At 37.4% G+C, this 23,548-nt stretch overlaps 2 protein-coding genes across 5 annotated transcripts; one reads left to right on the top strand and one right to left on the bottom strand.

Annotated features, from left to right (window-relative positions):
- The first annotated feature begins 828 nt into the window (after positions 1–828).
- Positions 829–18,285, top strand: ccdc187 (coiled-coil domain containing 187). 4 transcript variants are annotated; one of them, XM_052593986.1, is made up of 13 exons: positions 837–1,099; positions 2,025–2,115; positions 7,130–7,192; positions 8,164–8,293; positions 8,542–8,632; positions 12,381–12,459; positions 13,819–14,943; positions 15,625–15,740; positions 16,177–16,254; positions 16,324–16,434; positions 16,820–16,908; positions 16,997–17,070; positions 17,170–18,285. In XM_052593986.1, exons 2-13 carry the CDS (start codon positions 2,067–2,069, stop codon positions 17,328–17,330), a joined length of 2,166 nt encoding a protein of 721 aa, XP_052449946.1. In that variant the 5' UTR covers positions 837–1,099; positions 2,025–2,066; the 3' UTR covers positions 17,331–18,285. The 4 variants fall into 4 exon arrangements, 3 of the variants coding, with proteins under 3 accessions (XP_052449946.1, XP_052449949.1, XP_052449948.1); XM_052593989.1 differs by lacking the exon at positions 13,819–14,943 and having other exon boundaries at positions 848–1,099; XM_052593988.1 differs by lacking the exons at positions 837–1,099; positions 2,025–2,115 and adding an exon at positions 3,281–3,425.
- tnfrsf9a (tumor necrosis factor receptor superfamily, member 9a) lies at positions 18,200–23,425 on the bottom strand. Its single transcript, XM_052593990.1, has 9 exons — positions 23,244–23,425; positions 22,574–22,721; positions 21,767–21,883; positions 21,462–21,599; positions 21,258–21,333; positions 21,098–21,162; positions 20,985–21,017; positions 20,693–20,824; positions 18,200–20,593 (listed from the first exon to the last, which is right to left on the bottom strand). Exons 2-9 carry the CDS (start codon positions 22,713–22,715, stop codon positions 20,463–20,465), a joined length of 834 nt encoding a protein of 277 aa, XP_052449950.1. The 5' UTR covers positions 22,716–22,721; positions 23,244–23,425; the 3' UTR covers positions 18,200–20,462.
- Positions 23,426–23,548: the final 123 nt, after the last annotated feature.

The following is a 23,548-nucleotide window of genomic DNA, read 5'->3' as shown; positions in this document are numbered from 1 at the left end:
CCAACAACATGTATGTCAATGAAGGTAATAAAAATAAAGCTCAGGGGTATAAAGTCCAGATTACCCATCTGCTGAGGAGAGCATGACATTTGTTTATCACCCGCTGACAAAGATGTATTAGTGATGCACATTTGACATTTACAAAGCTCGGAGTTTAATCAGAGAGAGCAGACCTGAGAAATGAAGGATGTACGTCACTCTCAGTCTGGCTACATCTGTTAATTAAATAGGCTATGTAAGATCACAAAATCACAACATTCAAATGCACATTAAAATCAAATGTCCAATGCACATAAAAAAATAATGCAATACAGAAATGTAGGCTACAATTTGCATTCCCATTCAGATTTGAAGTTGATCTGTAGACCTTAGTTACTAAAGTTAAAAAAGCAGCAATGACAGATACTTACTACTTTTCTTAAATACGGTATGTATTTTAAGTATCATTTAGTAATAGCCTGCAGGTGTGTCATGAAGAGAAAAGTTTCCTTCAGAATGCATGGATTTAAAGACTCAGTCACCAGTAGAGGGCAGAATATCATCCCACTCCTCCGATGAACACTTTGTAACAGAGTAAAATACTATGCATTTATTATCCACTATTCATTTAGCCTAATTAAACTTAACAATAATAATTAATATAATAATTTGCTATTATTTTTAATTATGTTTTGTCAATTTAATGTACATTTCAATAATTACATTGAATAAAATACTTTTGATCTAGGTATATTTTAAAGAGCACCCCCCCCCCCCCCCCCCCCCTTTATGGGTTGTTAAATGATAATTGTGTTAATGTTTGATGTGATTGGACGCAACAGTGTGATGTAATGAGCGCGCTGGTCAAGGGAGGGAGCCTGAAGTTTGTCCGCGCTGGCTTCCCATCCCTGTGGAAGCTTATGCCATTGTCTCGTTGTCAAAAACAGTCTGTGTAGTCGGAAACTTTGAAACTGGGTAATTATAGTTCAGGCTAGTTTCAGACACCGCCAGATCCAAGTATGAGCTTATGAGAAGTGAGAGTTTTTTGAGTAACCCCTAGTACGCAACAAGTAGTTGGAGGCAGAAAAGAGCATTTCCAGAGAAGAGAAGCGTGGACCAGGTAAGGACTGTGTTTGGTGTCTGTAGTCAGTCATGTTTTCAGTGTTTGATGTTTTTGTGATGATTCATTGCGGTGAAAATCGTGAGGAATGTGAAGATCCAGTTACCGCACTGTGCCCATTCATTTCACTTTAGCTGGGTTGTTTGTCTTTTGCTTGGTTTAGTTTCGTTTTGTTTTGTTTTGTTTTGTTTTGTTTAGGGGATCTTTTGCATTACCTACTTTGTCATATATTTTGTCTTCACACTGTGTTTGTTTATGCTTCCTGACAGTGTATTATGGTAAAACACAATTTATGCTGTGGTTGAGTCGATATTTTTGCAATTTACGTCCAAATTAAAATTACTTTTAGGCCAGTAATGAATTTAATGTTTAAAATATTTATTTATTATAGCTGTTTGCATTTATTTACAGATTACTTCTTAAAGAAATTCCTTTATTTTGATTTGATTTTGTATTGTTTTATTTTATTTTGCAAATGGTTTAAAAGAATGACTTATTTAAATGGACTTCGTTTTACTTTATTGATTTTCTTTTTGACGTTTTGTTTTTGAATATTTCTTTTTTACACGTCTTATACAACTCCTTATTCCTGTTATATATATATATATATATATATATATATAATTTTTTTTTTTTTTTTTTAATATATTTTTTATTATATATTTTTTATTTGTGTTTTAAGTAAATATGTAGAGATATGTGTGTGTGTGTGTGTGTGTGTGTGTGTGTGTGTGTGTTGTGTAACATGCAAGTATTCTAGCAGTGGTTTGTCAAAAGATTTGTGCCTTATGGTCTCATAAGTAATATATATTTAATGAGACGGTGGTGAACTGTGTATCTGTTGGGACACTCACAGTGACCAAATAAGCCACTTTGGCCCAGTTGGTCTAGCACTAACCAGAGTCTCTCTCTCTCTCATGAGTAGGTGTTGCTGAATGGCATGAGTTGTTGAGCAGTGCCAGAAGTCATGGCAGAGCTGGAGGTGGATCAGTCCAACCTGCCCAGAGTCCAGGAGGGTAAGACCTGCATGACACATTTTCATTTCATTATTCTGTATGATGCTTAAGATTCCAGAATTTGTCACATCACTATGGGACTGATTGTTGATTGCCATTCTGATGTCTCATGTGCTGCAAGCTTTTACTCATAAGTCTGAGATCTGATTAACATTCCAGACGTCTGCTGTATATCTCTGAAGCAAAAGAGCTGTCTTTTTTTTCCATTGGTGAAAGAGCCTTACTACATGGCTCAGTTTGCTCCAGTATTGTCTCTCATGCTTCTTTTGAAAGGGGAAATCTTGATGATGCTTTCCCTTCCATTCTCTTTCTGTACATAATGCTTTCATTGTTTTCCTTTGTATTTTTACGCTTAAACAAGCACCGGCTATAAAACAAAGACTCCATTAGATCACCCAATTAACCAATGTCTATGCATTACTATGCCATGTTTTTCCCATTGGTTTTTTATCCTTTAAACTTGGCCTGAGAGCAACACTGTTTTCATTTCCTCAGTTTGTTTTCAATACTAGTTCCCCAAAGCATTGTGTAAAAAATATATTTTAGTGAGCTCCCTTTGTCTTCACTCTTGTTTTATCAGTTCCCGTGGATGTTTTTTTTTTCTCTGGTAGTTCTCTTGCTGTAGTCTTGGGAATGCTGTCTCTATACCACAGTTCCCTTGAAAAAAAGCAGCCTCTTTCCTCTCTGAACTTTAACCCATTTGCATCCTTTACTCCGTGCCTTCACTGACCCTTTTTCCTATTTATGTCATGAAACCTCTTCCCAGATAGATATTTAGGCCCATAAATATTTTTTTCTGAAAGAAGTTAATATTCTTCATCAGCAAGGGCACATTTAATTGAGCAATATCATGATTTGACACTTTTTTTTTTTTTTTTTGCATGCTGTGACTGCTCTATCTTATTTTTTAAATGGTGTGACTGCTCTATCTTATTTTTTAAATGTGCGTTTCATGTTTTTAAAGTATGCATATATGCTTTCAAACATATGTTTTGCCTGACTTTGTAATATGAGCATGTCTTTTTGGCTTGGCTTCTGCAAAACTAGTTTGACAACTTTGTCCACACCCCTTTGTCTGCCAATGCATTCAACGCCCCAATCAGACACCTGAATGCTGAGATCAGGGCCACTAAACCACATCGCTGCTAGAACCGGCTCTCCAGGCTCAAATCCCTCCTCCTACAATGAGAGCAGCGTATGATATTTACAGGTGTTTAGAGCGTCGATAGTGAATTTTTAAAGTAACGCAGATGTACAGCTTCTCCCTCATTGACTGGATGAAATGGACGATACTTTCGACGTGTGAAACTGTGAGTGTTGTTTTTTGTTGACTGCAGATTTAGAGACATGAGCCTCCTGCTTTTAGGGGTTCTGGAGTTCCTCGTCTGTAGATAAAGATGAGCAGAAATCCCAGCACTGGCTGAACTGAACTGTTATGGGGTGGACACTGCTGTCAGGAATCTTATCAGTTTAGGTGTAGGTTGAAGGACAGATCAGTGTTCGGAAAGCAGACTAATGTGTTTTCCTGGCCAAACCTTATCAACATACTAAATTCAACTCTCAGTAGTTAATTCTGTTGTTCTTGTGTTATTAGGATTGTTTTGCCTAAAGGAATCAGACCAGATGTTTTTAATAGTTGGCTGTTGGCGTATGTGCTTGGCTTGCATGCTATCATTATGGCTTCACATGTCTTTTGCTGTGTTATGCTTCCTGAGAATAGTAGCTCTGATTAAATGATAATTAAACTGATAATTGTATGATCCAACTGATAGCCCAGTCGTGAATCTTATATTTTAGCTTCATATTGCATATAAACACCTAGATACAAAAGAAATCGATTGAAATTGAATCTTAAGTTTGAGAATAATTGTCAGTCACTTTAGTTTGGGGACCAATTCTCACTATTAACTAACTATTAACTATGACACTTGCTTCAATAAACTCCTAATTTGCTGCTTTTCCACAATATTTTTTTGTGGAAACGCTGATAAATTGATTACAGGATTATTTGATGTATAGAAAGAAACGGCAATTATATGAAATAGAAATCTTTTGTAACATTATAAATGTCTTTACTGTCACTTTTAATCAATTTAATGCATCCTTGCTGAGTAAAAGTATTCATTTCTTTTCTTTATATATATATATATATATATATATATATATATATATATATATATATATATATATATATATATATATATATATATATTGAAGCTGCAGTAGGTAACTTTTGTAAAAATATATTTTTTACATATTTGTTAAACCTGTCATTATGTCCTGACAGTAGAATATGAGACAGATAATCTGTGAAATACCGCTCCCGTTAAAAAACAACCAATCAGAGCTGCGGTCCATAACTTTGTTTGTGTTCAAAATGTGGAAAATGTATATAATAAGCGAGTACACCATGAATCCATTTTCCCAACCGTGTTTTTAGCCTGTCCTGAATCACTAGGGTGCACCTATAATAAGTGTTTATATTTGGACAATTTGGATTGCTTCGGGGGTACTGCGGCGGAGTAACCCAGTACCTTTGTGATTCTTCATAGACATAAACAGAGAGAAGTAGCTCCGGCTACGATGTTCTTCCGCAAGACACAAGCAGTTCTGTTTATTAACCGCTAAAGCGTCAAAAGTTCCCTACCGCAGCTTTAAATAAAAAATCTTCCTGGTCCCAAACTTTTGAACAGTAGTCTAAACCTTTAACTCTAGTTATCCTGACATTTGATGAATAGGTTTGCATGTCATTTGTAATGCAGCATCAACATATTTTTAGATATTGGCGAGGAATAGACTATATAGGGTTCACAAATATTTCTATAGTGTATTTCTGTTGATGTTAGCGTTCTTGTCATGGCCTGTCCCCAGGCAGAGAGTATGTTGGCTGCTGGACAAAACAAACCAGCTACTGAGTCTACCGAGCCAGTGGATGTCTCAAAAGAGGACAAAGACACTGACCATAATTTTTCTGCCCTTATCTGTATGCCTTTCCAAAGTAAACGCCACCAATCACACTATGCTTCTACTCAGCTTGTCTTTTTCCTGCTGCTGACACATCTGGAAACCATTCCTCCTGTGTGCAGGCGTATGTGTGTGCGCTCTGGGTGAATGTGGATGCGTGAGGGCATTGTTGGGAGGTGCTTGTGTAATCTGATATGGGTTATCGCAGTATGCAGCAGGTGGGCTCAAGCAGAAAATGCATTCGTCTTTTCAGATACTGAAACGGTTGCATTTAAACCTGGGATACCCCACAGAAGGATTATTTCTCTCTGCTGGCATTTTTAGTTTTTAGGGGTCGGTAGTTTCACCCCACCAGACAGGGTGGCTGGGCCTCACAGCTATACATAGATTCCCAGCAGCTGCTCAGGTCAGAGGTTGTGCTGAAGTCTGCATTAGGATATTAAGGTCATTCAACTCTAATTCAACATAATTGCTCAGGCAGGCATCCTGAAGTAAAGCAGATGTAGCTAGAGGTCATTTGTTTTTCAAGTTTCCGTCTTGTTGAGTGTGAATCCAACAGTTTCTGATGGCTCTTGATTTAGTAAAAGGCTAACTGTTACTGCTCTCAGGGTCTGTAATGTTCTCCGTCCCGACCGCAGGTCCAGCACCAGCGCTGAAGCCTCAGACTCCAGCTGTTGTGTCAATTACAGGCCGTATTCCTTTCAGAAACCCTCAGCGACTCAGCCGCCCTGAAAATCGCTGAATTTGAGGTTGCTTTTTGCTAAATTTGAATTTGGTGTACACTTTGTGGATATCCTGAGGGGTGGCACCACGGGATCGTTGAAGTTTTGTTGCCATGAGCATGTTTTTGAGAGCTGTATATGTTTGTTTGGTAACACCAGTGACACTGCCTCAATCGACACTACTCAACATTCACCACAACATGTAGCACCAAAGTTCTTCACTTTAACTCTTTGAGGGATTCTGCAGTGTACAGAACATACAAACTATACTGAGCTTTTTTAGGTTTACTGTATACTGTCCATTATCACCCAAATTATTTACAGCACCCCAAAAGGTTTGAGTAGTGTTTATTTAAAGGTGTTTGTTTAACTTTTTTTTCTGTGATGCTTTAGTGCTCCAAAAGATCTGCGCTCCGCTCTCATATAAGCAGCAACTCTGTGTATTTTATGTGGCTGTATCTCAGCTTGAAAGACTCTCAAGAACTGTACTTTTCAGTTCACATGCACGTTTGTTAAATTCAGAGTTCACTGACCTGATACTCTGTGTTTTTGCCTCTTGTTAAAGGAATGTTCTGGGTTAAATAAAGTTTAGTTTCTATCAATGGCATCAAAATGCTGCTGATTACCACAGAAAATAATGTGTGATAATAATCCTTCCATTAAAAGAACAATTTAGACAATTTTATTCTGATTGCTAAGTAACACTTTAGTACAGAAAAACAATGCAATCTTCGTAATTCTCCTTTAAATCCTGTGAAATGCCTGCCCCATAGACATAACTTACATTTTGTTTGGTTTTACAAATTGACAGACAAATTATTTTCAGTAGCATGATACAGATTTCTTTTAAGATTTTCCTTAAAGCAGCGAGAGCCTTTCTGGGTTTTCAATTATATTAAAAAAGGGTTTAAAATGAAATGTGACACTTAACGGGACCAAAACCACAAGTGTGTTTTGTTTTTAACTTTTCTGGGTCAGTTATTGTCATGTAGACTGTTATTATGGCTTTATGAAATCTGAGTGTCTCATTTTTAAAGTTAGTATATAAAGAATTTAAGACTTTTTTTTTTAAAGGGATAATATGTGTTTATATTTTTAAATTAGCTTTTCTAAAATGACCTGAAGTGGTTTTTAAAGACATGACAAACACGGCATGTCTCTGAACACAGTTCAAATGTCTGTCAGTATTATAATAGTAATAGTAATTTATGGTTAAACTACTATAGATACTATACTTTTATAATCTGAAATGATCGTAGACCACTGATAAAAGCTCAGCAGCTGTTAATTGTTTTGCAGTTGTATTGAGTGTTGTTTTTCCTCTGCAGTGTGCCAGTGTTTTGCTGTACTGGAGGATGGAGCTCTAGCTCATAACCTGCAGGAACAGGAAAGTAAGTCCCATTTCTCTAATTTCATCTGCCACACCTAAAGCATTTTAATACAAGCTTAAAATCTGTTTTCTCAGCCTTGACATTTACACCCGTCCTTTGTGAACTTCTAAAGTGGTGCTCACACACCTAGAAATACAAGGGTGTTTCAGTACAGAAGGTAACAAGACCTCTCATGTGAGTCAGTCCGCCTGGTCAACTCAAATGTCCTGCTTGGTCAAATAAGGTAGAGTTGAGTTTAGTTTTAGTCTGTTCTCATAACAGCCATCCACAGAGATCGAGAGATCTTTAAGTTGTTTGTTTTTCATTTCTGCCTTTTTACCCCTAAATGAAAACAAAACAAATTAGGTTGATTAGGTTGATTTACATGTCAAATCAGATCATCTCTCTGTGCAAATGTGCACTTCCTTTTCACAGTAAGGCTACAGGGGGTCTAATTACATTATTTACTGAAACAAATACATCGTATGTTTAGAAATAATTTTCAAGGTTTAAATATTCTGATATAAACTACATTTCATGATTTTACTGTCAGTAAGATTTACTCCTATGTTTATGCGAACAAAAATGCAGCAATAAAAATAACTGTAATATTGTAAAATAAATAAATACAATTTATTCAAAATGTAATTTATTCCTTTATTCCAAAGCTGAATTTTCAGCAGCCATTACCCCATGCTTCAGTATCACATTATCCTTCAGAAATTATTCTAATATGCTTATTTGCTGCTCAAGAAACATTATTACTATACTAGTTTAGGAAACAATTGCTCCGCTTAATATTTTTAGGACCTGTTATGCATTCTTTAATGAATAGAAAATTCAAATTGAATTTTTTATATCATTATCAATGCCACTCTTTATCAATTTAATGCCTCCTTGCTGAATAGACATTCGGTTCTTTTCAAATAAATTTTAAACAGTAGTGTGTCTTCCATGTACTCTTCTGTAACCATGCATGCTTTCTTCAACAGTTGAGCAGTATTACAACTCAAATGTGCAGAGGAGTCACCTGGTGCAAGGAGACATCAGAGTAGCCAAAAGACTCCAGGATGAGGAGGAGCAGAGGGCTCAGATGCTGCAGCACCAGGCCACTCGCCAGCTGTAAGATCTCACACACACACACACACACAGTCAAAGACTAGTCACACGGTATCAGGTATGACACTGTCTGTTCATGGTTGTATACTGTTTATCAGCAGTTCAGTAGTTCAGTTCAGCTGATAACATGTCCATAGTCCACTATTGTCCAATAGTGCAACAGTCTCAGGATTTCCTCCTTCCACTAAAGGAAACAGATGTGTGTTTTACTTGTTTTCATTATATCAAAGGTGCTTTTTTTTTCTGTGAAGGGAGGAACGAGACTCCGAATACGCACGCATGATTCAGGAGGAGATCCAGCGGCGTTCGGATGAAGCTCGGAGGAGGGAGCTGGAGGACGAGGTGTGGAACACACTCCAGGCTCAGTAAACGTCACCCCTTCTGTTTTTCATTTACACCTCTGGAGCACTTTGTCTGAGGGATCAAATGGATCAATAATTAATGAGTCACTGTGGGACACCAGTGAGATGATGTATTCAGCTAGTCTCCTGTGGAGTAGAAGTGCTGGCAAAGACCACACGGTAGAATGAGCATCGAGCTACTATAAAGCAAAAATCACGCTCATACTGTGCATTAATCAACTTCAGATGCATTTAACTCCAGCTGACCTTAAATAACCTCCCCAGGCGCGCTTCTAGTCTTCGAGTTCAGTGATTTACAAGCAGAAAAGCTGAGTGTGGAAATGTTCTCCTCCAGAAATAAAAGGAAATCTCTATGGATCTGCAGCTTTTCCTTAGTGAGGGCTTTGTATTAGGGAGTCGCATGTTATAGCAGTTATTTAGAGGTTATGTTAGAGGTGGTGTGGCATAGTGGTTAAAAAGCTGCAAGCGATAATTCATAAAAGTTCAGTCCAAGTAGCAATGTTAGCTAGTGCTTAAAGGGAAAGTTCACCCAAAAATTTGAATTTTGTCATCATTTACTGACCCTCATGTCATTAAAAACCTGTATGAGTTTCTTTCTAATGTTGAACATGAATATATTTTGAAGAATAGTTGTAATCAAACAGTTTTTGGTCCCCATTGACTTCCATAGTTTTCCTTTCCCTACTATGGAAGTCAATCGGAACCAACATCTGTTCGGTTCTTTAAAATAATATTTTCTTTTTTTGTTCAACATAAGAAAGCAGCTCATACAGGATTGGAACGCCATGAGTCGGCAAATAATGCCAAATTTGTATTTTTTGTTTTAACAATTCCTGTAGTGTCTTGCTTCTGAGAGTGGTTGCTCCTTTAACCAGACAGTTAATTTGCCTAGAATAGTAGTTGTCCTGATAAAATGATTTACACTTTTTAGTTCAATTAACGCATTTTTATAATAAATAATACTTTAGCAAAAGCAAGAGATAAAGATTTCTGCATGTAAGACCTCCTGATTGCATTTGTTGAGTTCTTATTTTAATGCTCCAGGACAAATTGAGAAATTTTAAACAGGTAGCAACGAGGTTTCTGAGTCTGCCAAGAAAAATAATTAACTTTTATTTTTCACTTGGATGACATTGCAGCGAACCTTAATTAAGGAGTCTTTTGTTGAGAATTGTTTGAAGACAGACTGCCTGTGGGGCTTACTGTGGAAAGTGTTTTTGGGAGCGTCTTGAGGGTGATTCAGGTGGCAAAGCTGGAAATTGTTGGCTCAGCAAGTAGAACAACTGAGTCAGAGAACATTGGCATATCAAGTTATTAGATCCTGACCACCTATTATCATGAAGGTGATCTCAGAAATGTAGATTCTGAGTCAACATCCCTGGGAGGCATTTCAAATTACAGTATTTTACTAATTCAGAATTTTGACATTTGGGACATTTTATGATTCAGAGTTGTATAGTGAACATGATCTCTGTTTCTGCAGGTATTTTTGACTCATGAAAGAATCATGACTTGACATGACAAACATTTTTGTTAAGTTTAAAAACTTTTCATTACATTTTTTTCGCCTCACTTGATTTTTTTTTATATCAGTTTTTTTGTTTTAGAATAAACTAGAATAAAAAGTTTGGTTTTAAAACATTCCAGATATTCTCTGAAAACAAATCATTACAGTTCTGCTTCTCAAGTATATATATATATATTTTTTTTAAAGATGTAATCAGAAAGCACCAAAAGTGCTCATTGCAATTTTGAAATGTTGAATTGAATTAAAAATCAATTTAACAAAACATTCAGTCAAAATTGAATTAAATGAAGCTTTAAAATAAACATTATAAAATATCAGTTTGCTTATTCATATTTACTAGTAATCTTGAAGGTGTTTTCAAACCTGTATGGCATATTTTGCACTGACAGGCCTCGCATATTGTGTAAAATGTCATTCTGCTGCATTAATTATACATATTTACACCCCTGCAGCCCAGTGTTAATTAAAGCAGCAGGTCGCATCTAAATATCATCTCCACACACGGCTCTGAAGCCTGCTGTCCTATCGAGCTCCTACAGGAGCAGGGAAGAGTAATGCTGAACATCATTCTCACCCAGTCGTTCTAATAGTGTACACAAACAAACCTCATCTGGAGGGGTGAGTCCAGGTGCCAGATAATCTCCCAATCAGACCCCTTGAGCAGGATGATAAATGGCGAAGGATGATGGATTTAATTCTGTGGGTGCTGTGAAGTAAGAAAGGTCATCATAACAGGTTAATTAGGACCATATGGCAAGAGACACAAGAGATACTGCTGAGGAGGTTAACATGACGTGAGATGAGGGACCCTCTTACTTAATGCAGAGACTTTTTCTTTTTCTTTTATGTATTCAGATCCTTTTATGCTGTGTGTGGAAAATATTAGGCATGGTATCATTCAACATTTTCCAAATTTAAAAAACTAGCTTTTTGTCATTGGCTAAAGCCAAAATACGTATTAATTTTATACAGTATATGTGTTTTTTTATTTGTAGTTAACAGCAAAGTCAACATCATGTCTTGCTTTAGTGTTAGTTTTATTTCTGCTATTAGAACATTGGAGAAACATATTTAAGTTAAACATTGAACACCAATTCAAAGGATAGTGTTCAAATATATATTTTTTATTTTCTTTCAAATTTTCCACCGGCACCTTAGCACCCCCTTGTGACCATTAACGGAATTTAACGCTAACTCGCATTTCAAAAACCTTTTTATAAATATTCAGCCCAGCTCTTTAAGTTCTTCATGTCGAAGTATGTAAACCACATTCAAATCCCAGATTTTAGCTCCGTAGAAGTCAAAGTTTTATGATTGTTGGAAATAACTTTTTTCATAAAGACAGAAGTCTGCCATCTTCTGGAACAGTGCTGTAAATTCTCTCAAATACAGACTGTTGTCACATTTATGACTGCTTCTCAAGACTTTAAAGGACAGTATTTAATAACACCGTTAAAGGAAGGTAGAAATATAAAATAAGAAATCTTTCAAAGAGTAACCAAGCGAGACACTAGTGACTTACAAGCATATATAAAATTGTAGGGGTTCAAGTAATGCTTTCACAGAAATCAGTTTTTAACTTAATGAAATATGCATATATTTCATCTTTATTTAAATGGCACAAAAGGTTGGTATGCATGTGATTAAAAGAATGGAAATGGTCACTGTGGTAATCGTACTGTAGTTGATTCAGTTAAGATATGTTTCAACCATATTTTGTGAGAGGAAACTTGTGAGTCATTGTGGTCAGCTGTGTGATAAATTGTGTCCCCTGTTTGCCAGTTTAGTTGCAAACCTAGCACATAGCTGTTTGAAGATTCGACATGGTGGGCTTTTTGCAGTAAGAGCAGGCAGGTCTGAAGGCCTTTGATACGTCAGCGTGGAAATTCCCCTCTGTTGACGTATGCCGACTATCACTAGCGTCTGTGGTGGAGTGTGTGAGCGGATATATTTCTAGTCACAAGCCCACGCTTAGGTTTGAGGGTTTCACCTTGGTGTGTCATAACAGAATAACTGGCAATCTATTTCTTTCTGAAATGCTTATTATAGTAGGTTTTTTTTCTTTCAAATACAATTCACAGCTATATTTTACATACTTTTTTATATTCCTTTAAAATTTGTTAAAAAAAAACACAAATCCTCACTTCCCCAAAATGACCGCTGTGATCTGTAAAGCCTATTTTTGTTGTTGTTTTTTTAGGAAATAGCAAAAAGGATACAGGAAGAGGAAGAGCTTTATTTGAGACACAGGAGCAGTTACCAAGATAAAGATGGTAGAGGTAAAATACTCATGACATTATTGAACAGTTTTTATGAAGTGGTCTAATAGTTTTTAGGAAGGTCACTTTTTTATGACCGCAGGCTCACGTTGTATTCACACTGACAGTTGCGTGTTAAAGCGACACTTCTGTATAGAAAATAGTTACATTTCTAGATTACTGCATTTAATATTTTGTTTCATAATGGCCATGTTTTTTATAGATTATTAGGAGTGTGAGATCAAGTCAAGGGGGGCACATATACATTGACACTGAACCCAAAACCCATAGTATAGCTATAAACTGTTTAAATCATCTGAACTAAGTCTGATTTTGAGTTTTATTTGTGAAAGTTCATGTTGATAAATAGGTTTATAGTGCAGTTTCATTTAGTTTGCTACGTGAGGCCCAGCGAAAATGTGCTTAACTGCTAGAATACTTTCAGTAGAACTTCTGGGAATCAGCGACATGTTCACATACATTATAAATTCTGTATACTGTTAATATGGGTGCCATTCACATTCTGAGGGCACAATGTGAGAAACTCGACTTACACATGATTAAAGCAGTTATTTTGCTGTATAACAGTATTTCTGTTTGTCTCCCTTATTTATTTAGTAGCTTTCTTGGAGAAATGAGTAGTAAACATGTTCATAGTAAGAATGTATGTCTCAATGTCTTGTCACATGTGTCTTCTGTCTAGTCAAATGGTTGTTTCCTGTATAAGCATCTGATTTTCTGTAAAAAATAACGTGACACCACAGATGACTATTTCTTACACAGAATACTTCTGAATACTCATCATCTTTCAGCAAACTTGGAATATTAAATCTACTGAAATAATACACACATTCTTTGTTTTAACATGCAGTGTACTGTTAATGCATCCATCATACATATGACACACATAGCCAGCTTTCTAATCCCAACAGGACATGACATCATCTGGGATAAGATCCTGAAGTCCAGTTTGTTTTCTGTTTGAAAAGTTCTGTGATTTCACCACATCTTTTGTGTCTGACATTAAAAGCTGAAATCCTTTAATGGCATAAAAAGAAAATGTAGAAAGAACATGTTTTGCTTTAAGTACATCGTCTTCATACATGCCTGCAAAATTAAAGTATAGTTCACCCAAAGGTGAAAATTCGTTTGGAATGACATGAGTGAATAAATGATGACACTACTAACCAGTCCTAAATTACCCTGAATTCATTTGAAACTCCATGTTTTTTTTTCTCATGTAATGCATGTTTTATTTTCATTTGTTATTTTTGCTTTTAAAAAGAGCATCATATGTTAACCTTTTTACTCTGCTACACTTGATCGCTAACCATTTCTTAAATCCCCTGCTTTATGTTTGCATGGTTCGCTTTACTAAAGAGTCTACAAGTATTCCTGCTCGTCCCTACTTACCCCGGCCTGTTCATGTACCACACAACCAGTCTCCAACCAGAAGATGGCAGCACTCCTCCTCGCCCACCTACTCGGACTCTGAGGAGGACCTGATTGAGTACAGTAGGCACACAGTCATAGGACAGGACAGCAAGCCCCCTGTAGGGCAGAGGAGGCTGATCGGCAGACCTTGCGAAGCTCATTTAGAGCAGGACGATAAAAGCATGACCAGCCAAAGCAGCAGTAACCGATCTTCACACCTGTCAGGTGGATGGGGTGACGTCATTAAGCTCATAAAGAACGATATGAGTGAGCAAGGCTACCTTAGCCACAGCTCTGATGATGATGATATCTTTGAACCAGTCTATAAACTTGAGAAAATATTGCGACAGAAGCATCAGGTCTCGGGAACGGGGCTGAGTCGAGACAGCAGCATGAGGGAGGATCGTAACAGAATGTTGCAGGGAGACGGTTGTGGCCATAGAGAGAGTTTTAGGGAAAGACATGTTCATTTCCCGGATGAACGGAAGCGCTCTAACAGTTATCTCGCCAACGGTTGTAGGACCTATGAAAATGGTCACAGGGATGCTAGGGAAAGAGTTCAGTGTTTAGAAAGTATGCCAATAGATGATCTCACACACCTCAGAGAAACTCAAGGTCTACACTCTCAAGCTCAGGGGTTTCGACGGAACATTTCCATGCGACGTAGCTATCATGGTAATGTCAGGCGGACATCTGTTCGTGAGGGAAGCAGGACATGCAGCATAGATGATACTAACTTGGCTAGACCAAGAGCCTCCAATAATGCCCCCTCACTGCAGCAGAGAGTGTCACAATTGGAAGTGGAGGACCGTGTGAGAGATACGAGGAGTTGGGAGATGGCGAGAGGCAGAAACGCACGGCAGAGACCTCGATCATTAACGGAGGATGAAAGGAGGCTAGACCGAGAGCACCAGCATGGAGAGCATAGAGTGAGGCGAAGTCAAAGTGAGCGCTGTCAGACCTTCGAGGAAGAGAGATTGAGCACAGAGGAAGAGTTGGAGAGGGAGCGCAGGAGGGAGGAAAGACTGATACAAAGACTCCAGTCTTGCAGTGGGCAATCTTCTGGAGCAGGTAACCCCTCTCTGCAGTGTGACTGAGGCTGTCCCTACATCTGATCATTGCTTTCCAATCATCCCCAATCAGTGATCAAGAACTCCTGTCCAGTCCTGTGTGCTTCCGGTGTACATCTTGGGAGTTGAGACCATTATTTTGGTGTCATCTGCTTTTACCTAAGCTTGATCTCTTCTCCAGTCAGACTAGATCTCATCCTTGTTTCTCAAAAAGCTCAAAATCTCATCTGCTTCTCTTTCTCTTAGAGCAGTTAAATATTCTTGGTTCTTCTTGACTTGGCCTTGTAATTACTTTTTGATTTGGCTATTACTTTGTGTGTCCTTTTAGGTGTGTTTTCAGGGCTGTAATCTACCCAGTAAAATTCCCAATGCATTCAATCAAATGGAAATCCACATTCAACGGCCTCAGCTAGAAGTGTCCAATTCTGGTCCTGAAAGGCTAACAATCCAGGAGAAGAAAGCTCCAGCCCTAATTACACCCCTAAACCAGCTAATTAAGGTCTTTGGGATTATTAGAACCTTCCAGGTAAGTGCGTTGGAGCTAAACTCTGCGGGGCAGTTGCCCTCAAGGAGCAGGATTGGACACTTCTGTTTGTGGCTCAACTAGCTGAATGGTGATGGTGGCATGAAAACCCTCCTCTCCACATTATCTGGTTGTGATTTTGCCTGTATTACCCAACAGGACCTGCTCTCAGGAGTGGAAGGGCTGCGCTTGACTTGGGAAATTTGGAGCAAGTGCTGCTGGATGAGGAGCTTGCCCGCAGGCTTCAGGAAGAGGAGGAGAGATTGGCCGAAGAGGTGAACTACAAGACCAAATATATCTACCACAGTTTTTGGTATATGCCACTCACTCCTTAATCAAAAACACTTGATTCAGGTCATCAGATCATTAGATGTTTTAGAAATTGGAGTGTCAGATGAAGGAGACATTCAAAATGTTTGGTTTTGAGGGCCTCCAGGAATGCAATTGAATATCACTGGTATATTATATACTAAGCTATCCTGCTGCTGGAGGGCAGCTTTCCTGCCAAGTTTAGCTCCAACATGCATGTCTGTAGGTTTTCAGGTGTGTTTAATTAGGGCTAGCGCTAAACTCTGCTGGAAGGTGGACCTCCAGGAGCAGGACTGAACACCCTTGGTATATACCATCATACCGGCCAGCCCTATTAGTGCTCTTCCACAAAGATTATTTCATATTCCCATCAGTAACAGGAAGTGTGTTCTCTTCTCTCAGACTCCACAAGGTTCCTCTCCTCTTCGAAGGGACTGTCCTATTGGAGACTTCAGAGCAGCACAGGTTGCACAAGATGAGGTAAGAGTTCGAATGAGAGCCACTTTTCCAATGCATTAATGGGTGTATTAATTATCAAATTTGTGGCAGGAAATTGCACGTTTCATGCAGAAACAGGAGATAAAGGCTAAACGGCTGTCTCATGAGCTGGAACCTGTTCAAGAATATGGAGAGAATGATAGAACAGCATGCGACAGACAGGTAGCCATATTTTTAGACTTGCACTATATTTTGTTATTGCGCAACCATGTTCTTGTTACTAACTAACCAAAAATTCCTACTATCTGAATATATCAAATGACAGCTCTGCAGAATAATCTTGTCCTTGCATGCCTTAGGCACATTCCTTCAGATATTAAAACTGATGAGCTGGTTAAACCTTACTTTTAATCATATGATTCATCAGTATTGCCACATGTGTTCTTTGGAAATGTAAGAATGATTCACACTGAGTCAAGCAAACACCGATTTCAAACAAATTCTAAAACGCTGTTTGTGTTGTTTGGACCAGAGTGAACTGACCTTTAGTTGCCTTTTTTGTAGTAGTCCAAAGAAATTCAGTTATGAACTTTGCTGTGTTATACAGAGGCAGAGACTGGATTCCAAAGGTCTTCAATCCCCGGTTGATGACTTCACCCCAGACAATCAGCACCCTAGTCACATTTCCATGACTATGTAAATCACAATTTTCTCATGTGAACTATGAAAACTATGCTTAATTTTCAGGAAATATTCTTTAACCTTATTTTTTGTCACCACACAGGCAAGCGCAAGCCATCAGGAATATTGCAGAAGAGCTGGACCCCACCTTTCAAAGGAAGGATGCAGCTGAATCAGGTCGAAGTCATGATGCTTTCATTCATTCACATAACGCAAACGGCTTTTAAAGCATTTATGAATGGTATGAATAATAATTATAAAATTATCAACTTATAGATTCCTGTCAAAATCAAACTTCACAAGTAGGTTTGTACAGCCCCTTGGAGGAACCTACTTTTGTGCCCCCGACGAAACGACAGAGTGACAAACTGGGACGAGTAAAGCCCAAGGAGAAAAAGGAAAATGCAAAACCGAAAGAGAACTGCAAACAGCAGTGATGCTGGGCATACAAACGTGTGAAATCAACCGCAATATTGAATTAATAACCAAATTAGATTAAAGAAATGCATGCATGTGCTGGCAGTTTGGGGCTTTCTAGTCTTCTGCTTTCTCCAAGACTTGGCATAATTTTGTAATCAACAAATCAACTTGAACGTGCAAAACAGGGACAGTCCATCCAGATAATGCTGCTATTACTAGTAAACATCTGTTTAAGTCACGTCATGCTCTTTTGGTTTCTTTCATTTTTGTTTAACAGCGAGTTAGTGGCTGGTATGTGACCACAGAGGGAAAGCCACCACTAGCAGTACTTGGCATTACACATTTGACTTCTGGGAAAACCTGAAACGATACTATGCTTTGATAAAGGAAGTTGGCACATGGTTGAGTGAACGTCTTTGGAGTTTTTCTGCATGACTTTTAATCTCTTAAGATATTCAAGCAGGAATTCCTTATAAATTGCATGTACTTTTTTCCCCCTCTATTCCAGGAAATACACTTATCTTTATTTGCCCAAAGTTTTATTTTCATTTCTAATGGTCGCCTTATGTAAGAAGTTATGAAAACGTTTTTGCAGAACCTGGTCATGCATTCACATTGCAGAAATCAAACATTTACTGTTTGTAATATTATTTTAATAATATTTAGTGGTTTACACTTTTGGCTTGAGCTGTCTTCCTTCTTTGTAGTGTACATCAGCATAATCTATATATATAAATGCAGTTGTTTGGCAAGGCTGGAGGATATGAAACTTCCATGTATTTATGTACTGATGCTGAATGCTAACATTATACTGTATATGTTTTCATTGTATAGTATGACAACAATGTAAATGTGTAATGTGTTGTCATCAATCATTAGGCCTTCATTGCTTATATAAAGTTTAATGAATACTTTGTAAAGAAGACACACACGCATAAAATCAATAAACACATTTTACATTCACAGCAGAAATTGTGTGGAATTCAGTTTGAACTGTATGTAAAGGTTAAGACTTTCCCTAATTACCAACAAATTCATGCAAATCTCTGCAAAAAGCACCTCAAACTTAAATTTCCAGTGAGACCTTCTCTTCCTACAAAATGAAACTTGTGTAAAAAAAGAAAAAAAAAACGTTTTTTGTTTTTATATACAAGAGGTAGAGCTGTTTTATTAAAGGATTACCCGGTATAAGGCTTTACATAGTAAATGCATGGTGACGCACAAGGTGACAAACTGGGTGACCCTTTTTTGACTGTTAAAGATTATCCACCATTATCACATGCTCACCCACCAGTTGTTCCACTCCCGTTTCATTACTGTTTTGCTTATAACGCCCTGAGAAAACAGCTCCTTGGAGCCAAATAGTGCGTTTCATTTTTTTGTGGATGTGGAGCTCGGCACGTTGGCACACGTATGTCTAGATGTGGGAGTAAAATGAAACTGGAATGCAAAATGATTCATCGTGATTCCTATATTAATAACATAACTGATACAGTAAATATTTTTCAACTCTGCTCATCAGTGAACTCCCACTGAGTCAGCAGGAGATACAGGATATACAGTCCACTGAACAATCCTTTTAGTTTAGATATGTAAAACCATGTCAGAGGCTTGTCACTTGAACTGGTTTATTGACCTCCATTCTCAGTGAGAATAAACTTAAAGGAAATCTTCCATATTCTTGCAATTTCAGAGGATTTTGTACCCAATACCTTTTAAAGTTTAATGACCTCAGGATCTACTACATGAACGCATGGTATTTAACTATAGGAAATTCCCAAACACATGAGTTCTCAGAGCCCTGGGGTGAACAAGCTGTACAGTATACTACAGGGCTACAATGTAGTTTTTGCATTCTATATTCTATATTTTAACAACTAAACCTGCCCAAGTGATAAAAACCTGCCCAAAACTAGACCAATCACGTTTCGAGGGAGATCCCCATAAAAATCACATTCTGGTGAGGTAAAATACAAGTTTTTAATGGGGTTCCCCTGGTAAGATTCGCATTTAAGGGGCTAAATTTCATGTTATTGGGGTTGCTTAAACCTGCTAGCATAAAAAACAACAGCAACAGTTCAATTAACCCAATTTCTTCAAGAAAACTGTGGACTTGGCAACACTGCTTTTCACACTGACCTTGACACCAAGTTATCTTTGCTTGTGAAATGAAGCGACGTCAGAACATAACGGCCAGCAACCAATCATAGACTTGATTTAGCGCTCACCTCATGAATTACTCATGCGGTTTGTAGAGTTATCGCAACCATAGATATACATAGATGCCTCATTAGTGACAGTTTCTATGGGCCTCTATACGTAAGCAATCCGCCATATTGTCAAGGTCAACTTGTCAAAACCTAAATGCACAGGATAAATTCCTAACCTCAAGTAAAGAATGAATTGTGAATGAATGAACAGTAAATCATAATTTTGTTAACCCGGGGCTTAGAAATGTGAGAGTTGACAATTTTACTTATTTTAATTCCTAATGTACAGAAATGTAAAATGCACTAAAAAATCCCGAGGTCATGTTTAGTTTCAGCAGTTCTCTAACTACATGACATAGTCAACCACATTTAGCTACCTAAAAACTACTCTGCACTCTGCTGATTTCCAGACAATAAACCATAGTATTAAAAACAACTGGAAAAAGAACTATTATTGAATAAAAATGGTTAAAGAACAAACATGTCTCACTGTGTTCATGTTAGTCTCTTTGTTCCTGATCCAAAGATCATTTTTTAAAATGCTGCTCTTTTAAAAAAAAGTGGGGAAGCCCACCAGGGTATTTCAAGAGGTCTTTGACCTGAAAATGTGACGCGAGCACCAGTAGATGACACCTACTCTCATAGAAGTGTTGACACACTGTCTGCTACTGCACACCTACATTACCAACCTCTCATCTTTGTGTTATGAAGGTGCACCAGGCTTCAGAAGTTAAAAACTCAGAGGTGAAAGTTCATTTTGTTCTTCAGAACAAATGACACTCATTTTGTTCAAATTAATCACTGATACACCAACTGGAAAGGCTTATCAACACCCAGGCAAGCATGTATTTCACAGTCTAGCAGATGCTCAGAGATTTTGTCCTCTTGTTCCTGTAGCAATGCTAAAGTCAGATAAAAAAAAAATACTGTCCAGTAAACTCACACTATGAGTTTAGACTCTGAGTCTTGCGTGTTGATGGACTCTGAGCTGCTACCCTGTTCCTGCTCAGGATGACGAAAACTACAGTCTTCTTGCTCAACAATCATTATGCTGGACACGTCTGAGTCGTCTAAAAGAAAGGAATGACAATACTGTAAAATCACACAATATCAAGACAGGTAGTTTTATTCTAAGAAATAGGAAAGACAAAATGAGGTCTAAATGGTACCTTGGTCAGGGGTATCGGTTTTTGGCTTCTTCTCTGTTTTGTATTTTGCATTTACATATGCAACCACGGATCCTATGATAAAAAGGACAGCCATCCCTGCAGCAATGAAAACTGGAAGCCAGTTTATCTGTTCTAGAGAAAACAAAAATGTCCTTGAGGTTAGAATTTGATATTTAATATTTGATATTTGATATTGATAAAATTCATATTACAATATAAGTTCAATTAACTTGAGCACAGCTCTGCAATGGTGGTTTTTTGTTTGTTTTTTCCATTAGATATTTTCACTTACCTTTTTGATTTGTTTTCACAGCAGATAAAGGTTCTGTAACAGACACAAAAACATTAGATGATGCGGCACGTTGCTTGCCATCCAAGTTATTTTCTCCTGTATTCCCTTCTTACCTAAATTTATGCATGTACTGTCACTGGTAACATTTCCTTTGACCAAAGTCTGTCCATCAGGACAACTAGAGAATAAATAAGAACGTTTGAATGACTTTTATGGCAAATGCATTTCAGAGAAAAAAATATCAAAAATTTTAAACAGCCAATTTTACACTACCTGACTGCTGTCCATTCTTTGCACATACTGTGGATTTTATCATTAAATTTTCCCTCTGGACATTTTCTACAAGATCCTGCAAGCATCAGTTTACAGAATTTAATTAAAAATAATACAGCATAACAGCAAGCAATTTGATATTAAACAGCCTGAGAGCTTCTTAATCTGAAAAAGTCAAGAATAGAAGTTCAATTCAAGTCTTACGTTCTTTGGTGGGCTCCTCTCCGACCTTGCATTCCTCAACACAGAAGGAACATTTGTCGTTTCCACACAGATATCCTTCCTTGCATCCACATACTGTATCGCTGCTGATAGTACAAGCTTTATATGTAAATTGATTTCCTGTAAACATGTAACAGAAAGATTAATGCTTACTAAGTATGATATTATGTACTCGGCATAAAGCTCAAAGCTTATGATGATGCAGATAAATACATTTTTTTCTCTCATAGCCGTTAATTATCTTTTGTTAACCAAAATGGAAGTGAGGATGTAAAACTGGAGCATACCTATGCACTGGGCACATCTCTTACAAAAGAATTCAACACCATTAACGTAAGTTCCAGGTTCACAGGGGGTACAGAGCTTTTCTGGATCTGTTCCACAATATTCCACCAGGCGGTTCCCTGTAATCACAAGCAGCTGCTTTCAGCACAGCCATTGAATCTTATACACATTCAACACTTTAAGACGCATGACTTCAGCACTCTAATCACTAAAAGGTGTCCAAAAGTCTTATGGAAGTTTTTTTCCCCCCATATATTTAGAAAAATATAAAGTTCAACCTTTTTTTATTCTGATAACATATTAACATTTTAGTTTCACTGTATGTTTAACTGATGTCATACAATATATAACGTCTGATATCTGGAAAGACACAAACATAGGGAAGGTTACTGCTTATAGAGAATCACACCCAGTCTTGGAAGGTATGAAAATGGTCATTTCGAGTAAGCTTTACAGAGCTCCTTATTTATAGTTCGATTTCTAGGACAACCCATTGGGTTCTCTAATGATGATCTAGTCATCTTTACGCAATGAGAGAAGAATTCATGGATTTCCTTTTGCGTGCTAAACCACATCCTTTTCATGTGACACTTTCAAAATGATCTGAAACTTCCTTCACTAATGTGTAATTTCAGTGATAATCTGTAATCCGCTTTTTGGCGTCTTCAAAATTCCAATAAATTATTTTTAAAAAGGAAAAGGATTAAATTGCATCTTAAAATTAAGATACATTTTTACAAGAATATATCAGTATTGCAAAAATATTATAATATAATGCAGTACATTGCTGTCAGTAAATGTCTCTGTACCTGGCTTGCATTCATTGCAGCAGATTTCTCTGTCTTCTTTAAAATTCCAGTCTTTACATCCAGTGTCTGCACCTAAACTGGAGTTCAGTACTAGACTGAATATTAACAGAATCCTTGCAAGTCCTCTGAAAGCAGCCAACATTTCTTCCTGCATAACAAATAAAACAATTGAACAACTGTTAAGCAATTATTAGTTAACTGTGATATAATACAATTAACTGTTTAATAACACTGACACTAAAGTCTTCAGTAGAGCTGGACTGAACTTTCATAATGAATGAATTGAATTGAACTAAACCAACACTGAACTGATTGTAGTCAACTATTGCGCAGACACTATTGTCAAGCTACAGCTGCTTTATAGCAGAATTAGAGTTTGCATATTTTATTGTTACTTTCCTGTTTAATCATGTGAAGCTGCTTTGAAACTATCTCTATTGTATAAAACACTGTAACAATAGATAATCAAAATATTATTATTAAGTGTAATTCATTCATTAATCCATTCAACAGTCAGCAGTGAACAGTGAAGTAAAATAGTCACAAGCAACTTCTAAAATGACCAAATGATTAAATATTTAAAATGTAGCATAGAAATGTAGCATAGTTACAATTATGTATATATGATTAATATTCACAAATCAATCGCATGTAAATAATATTCTCTTACTGTTTTCTGTGTAGTGGTCCTGACTCGAAGCAAACGCACACTAAAACGAGAATTTCCACTGGCTCATCATTTAAAGATCACATTTACGGGCGGGTCTTATCCCACGTCGTCCCACACACACACACGGTAGCTCTCATCTATGTCAGTATGACTTTCACTTCATTGTCTTAAAGGTTTGTCAAATGTCAACGCAAAACAGAGAGAGAGAGAGAGAGAGAGAGAGAGAGAGAGAGAGAGAGAGAGGTTGCAGCCTTTGTAGGACGCAGACATGCGTCTCATTTCAGTGGCAGAGGCTGCGTCCTCCT

This window comes from Carassius gibelio, chromosome B23, assembly GCF_023724105.1.
Source record: "Carassius gibelio isolate Cgi1373 ecotype wild population from Czech Republic chromosome B23, carGib1.2-hapl.c, whole genome shotgun sequence".
NCBI classification, from domain to species: domain Eukaryota; kingdom Metazoa; phylum Chordata; class Actinopteri; order Cypriniformes; family Cyprinidae; genus Carassius; species Carassius gibelio.
Note: the sequence above shows the minus strand (reverse complement) of the source record. Positions and strands in the feature narration are given on the sequence as shown.

Coding starts and splice junctions, on each gene's coding strand:
- ccdc187 (XM_052593986.1), top strand. CDS start 2,067: ATGGCAGAGCTGGAGGTGGATCAGTCCAACCTGCCCAGAGTCCAGGAG. Junction 15,741..16,176: donor AGGAGAGATTGGCCGAAGAG/GTGAACTACAAG, acceptor CTCTTCTCTCAG/ACTCCACAAGGTTCCTCTCC. Junction 16,909..16,996: donor AGTCACATTTCCATGACTAT/GTAAATCACAAT, acceptor GTCACCACACAG/GCAAGCGCAAGCCATCAGGA.
- tnfrsf9a (XM_052593990.1), bottom strand. CDS start 22,715: ATGTTGGCTGCTTTCAGAGGACTTGCAAGGATTCTGTTAATATTCAGT. Junction 21,600..21,766: donor GAGATGTGCCCAGTGCATAG/GTATGCTCCAGT, acceptor ACATGTTTACAG/GAAATCAATTTACATATAAA. Junction 20,594..20,692: donor AACCGATACCCCTGACCAAG/GTACCATTTAGA, acceptor CCTTTCTTTTAG/ACGACTCAGACGTGTCCAGC.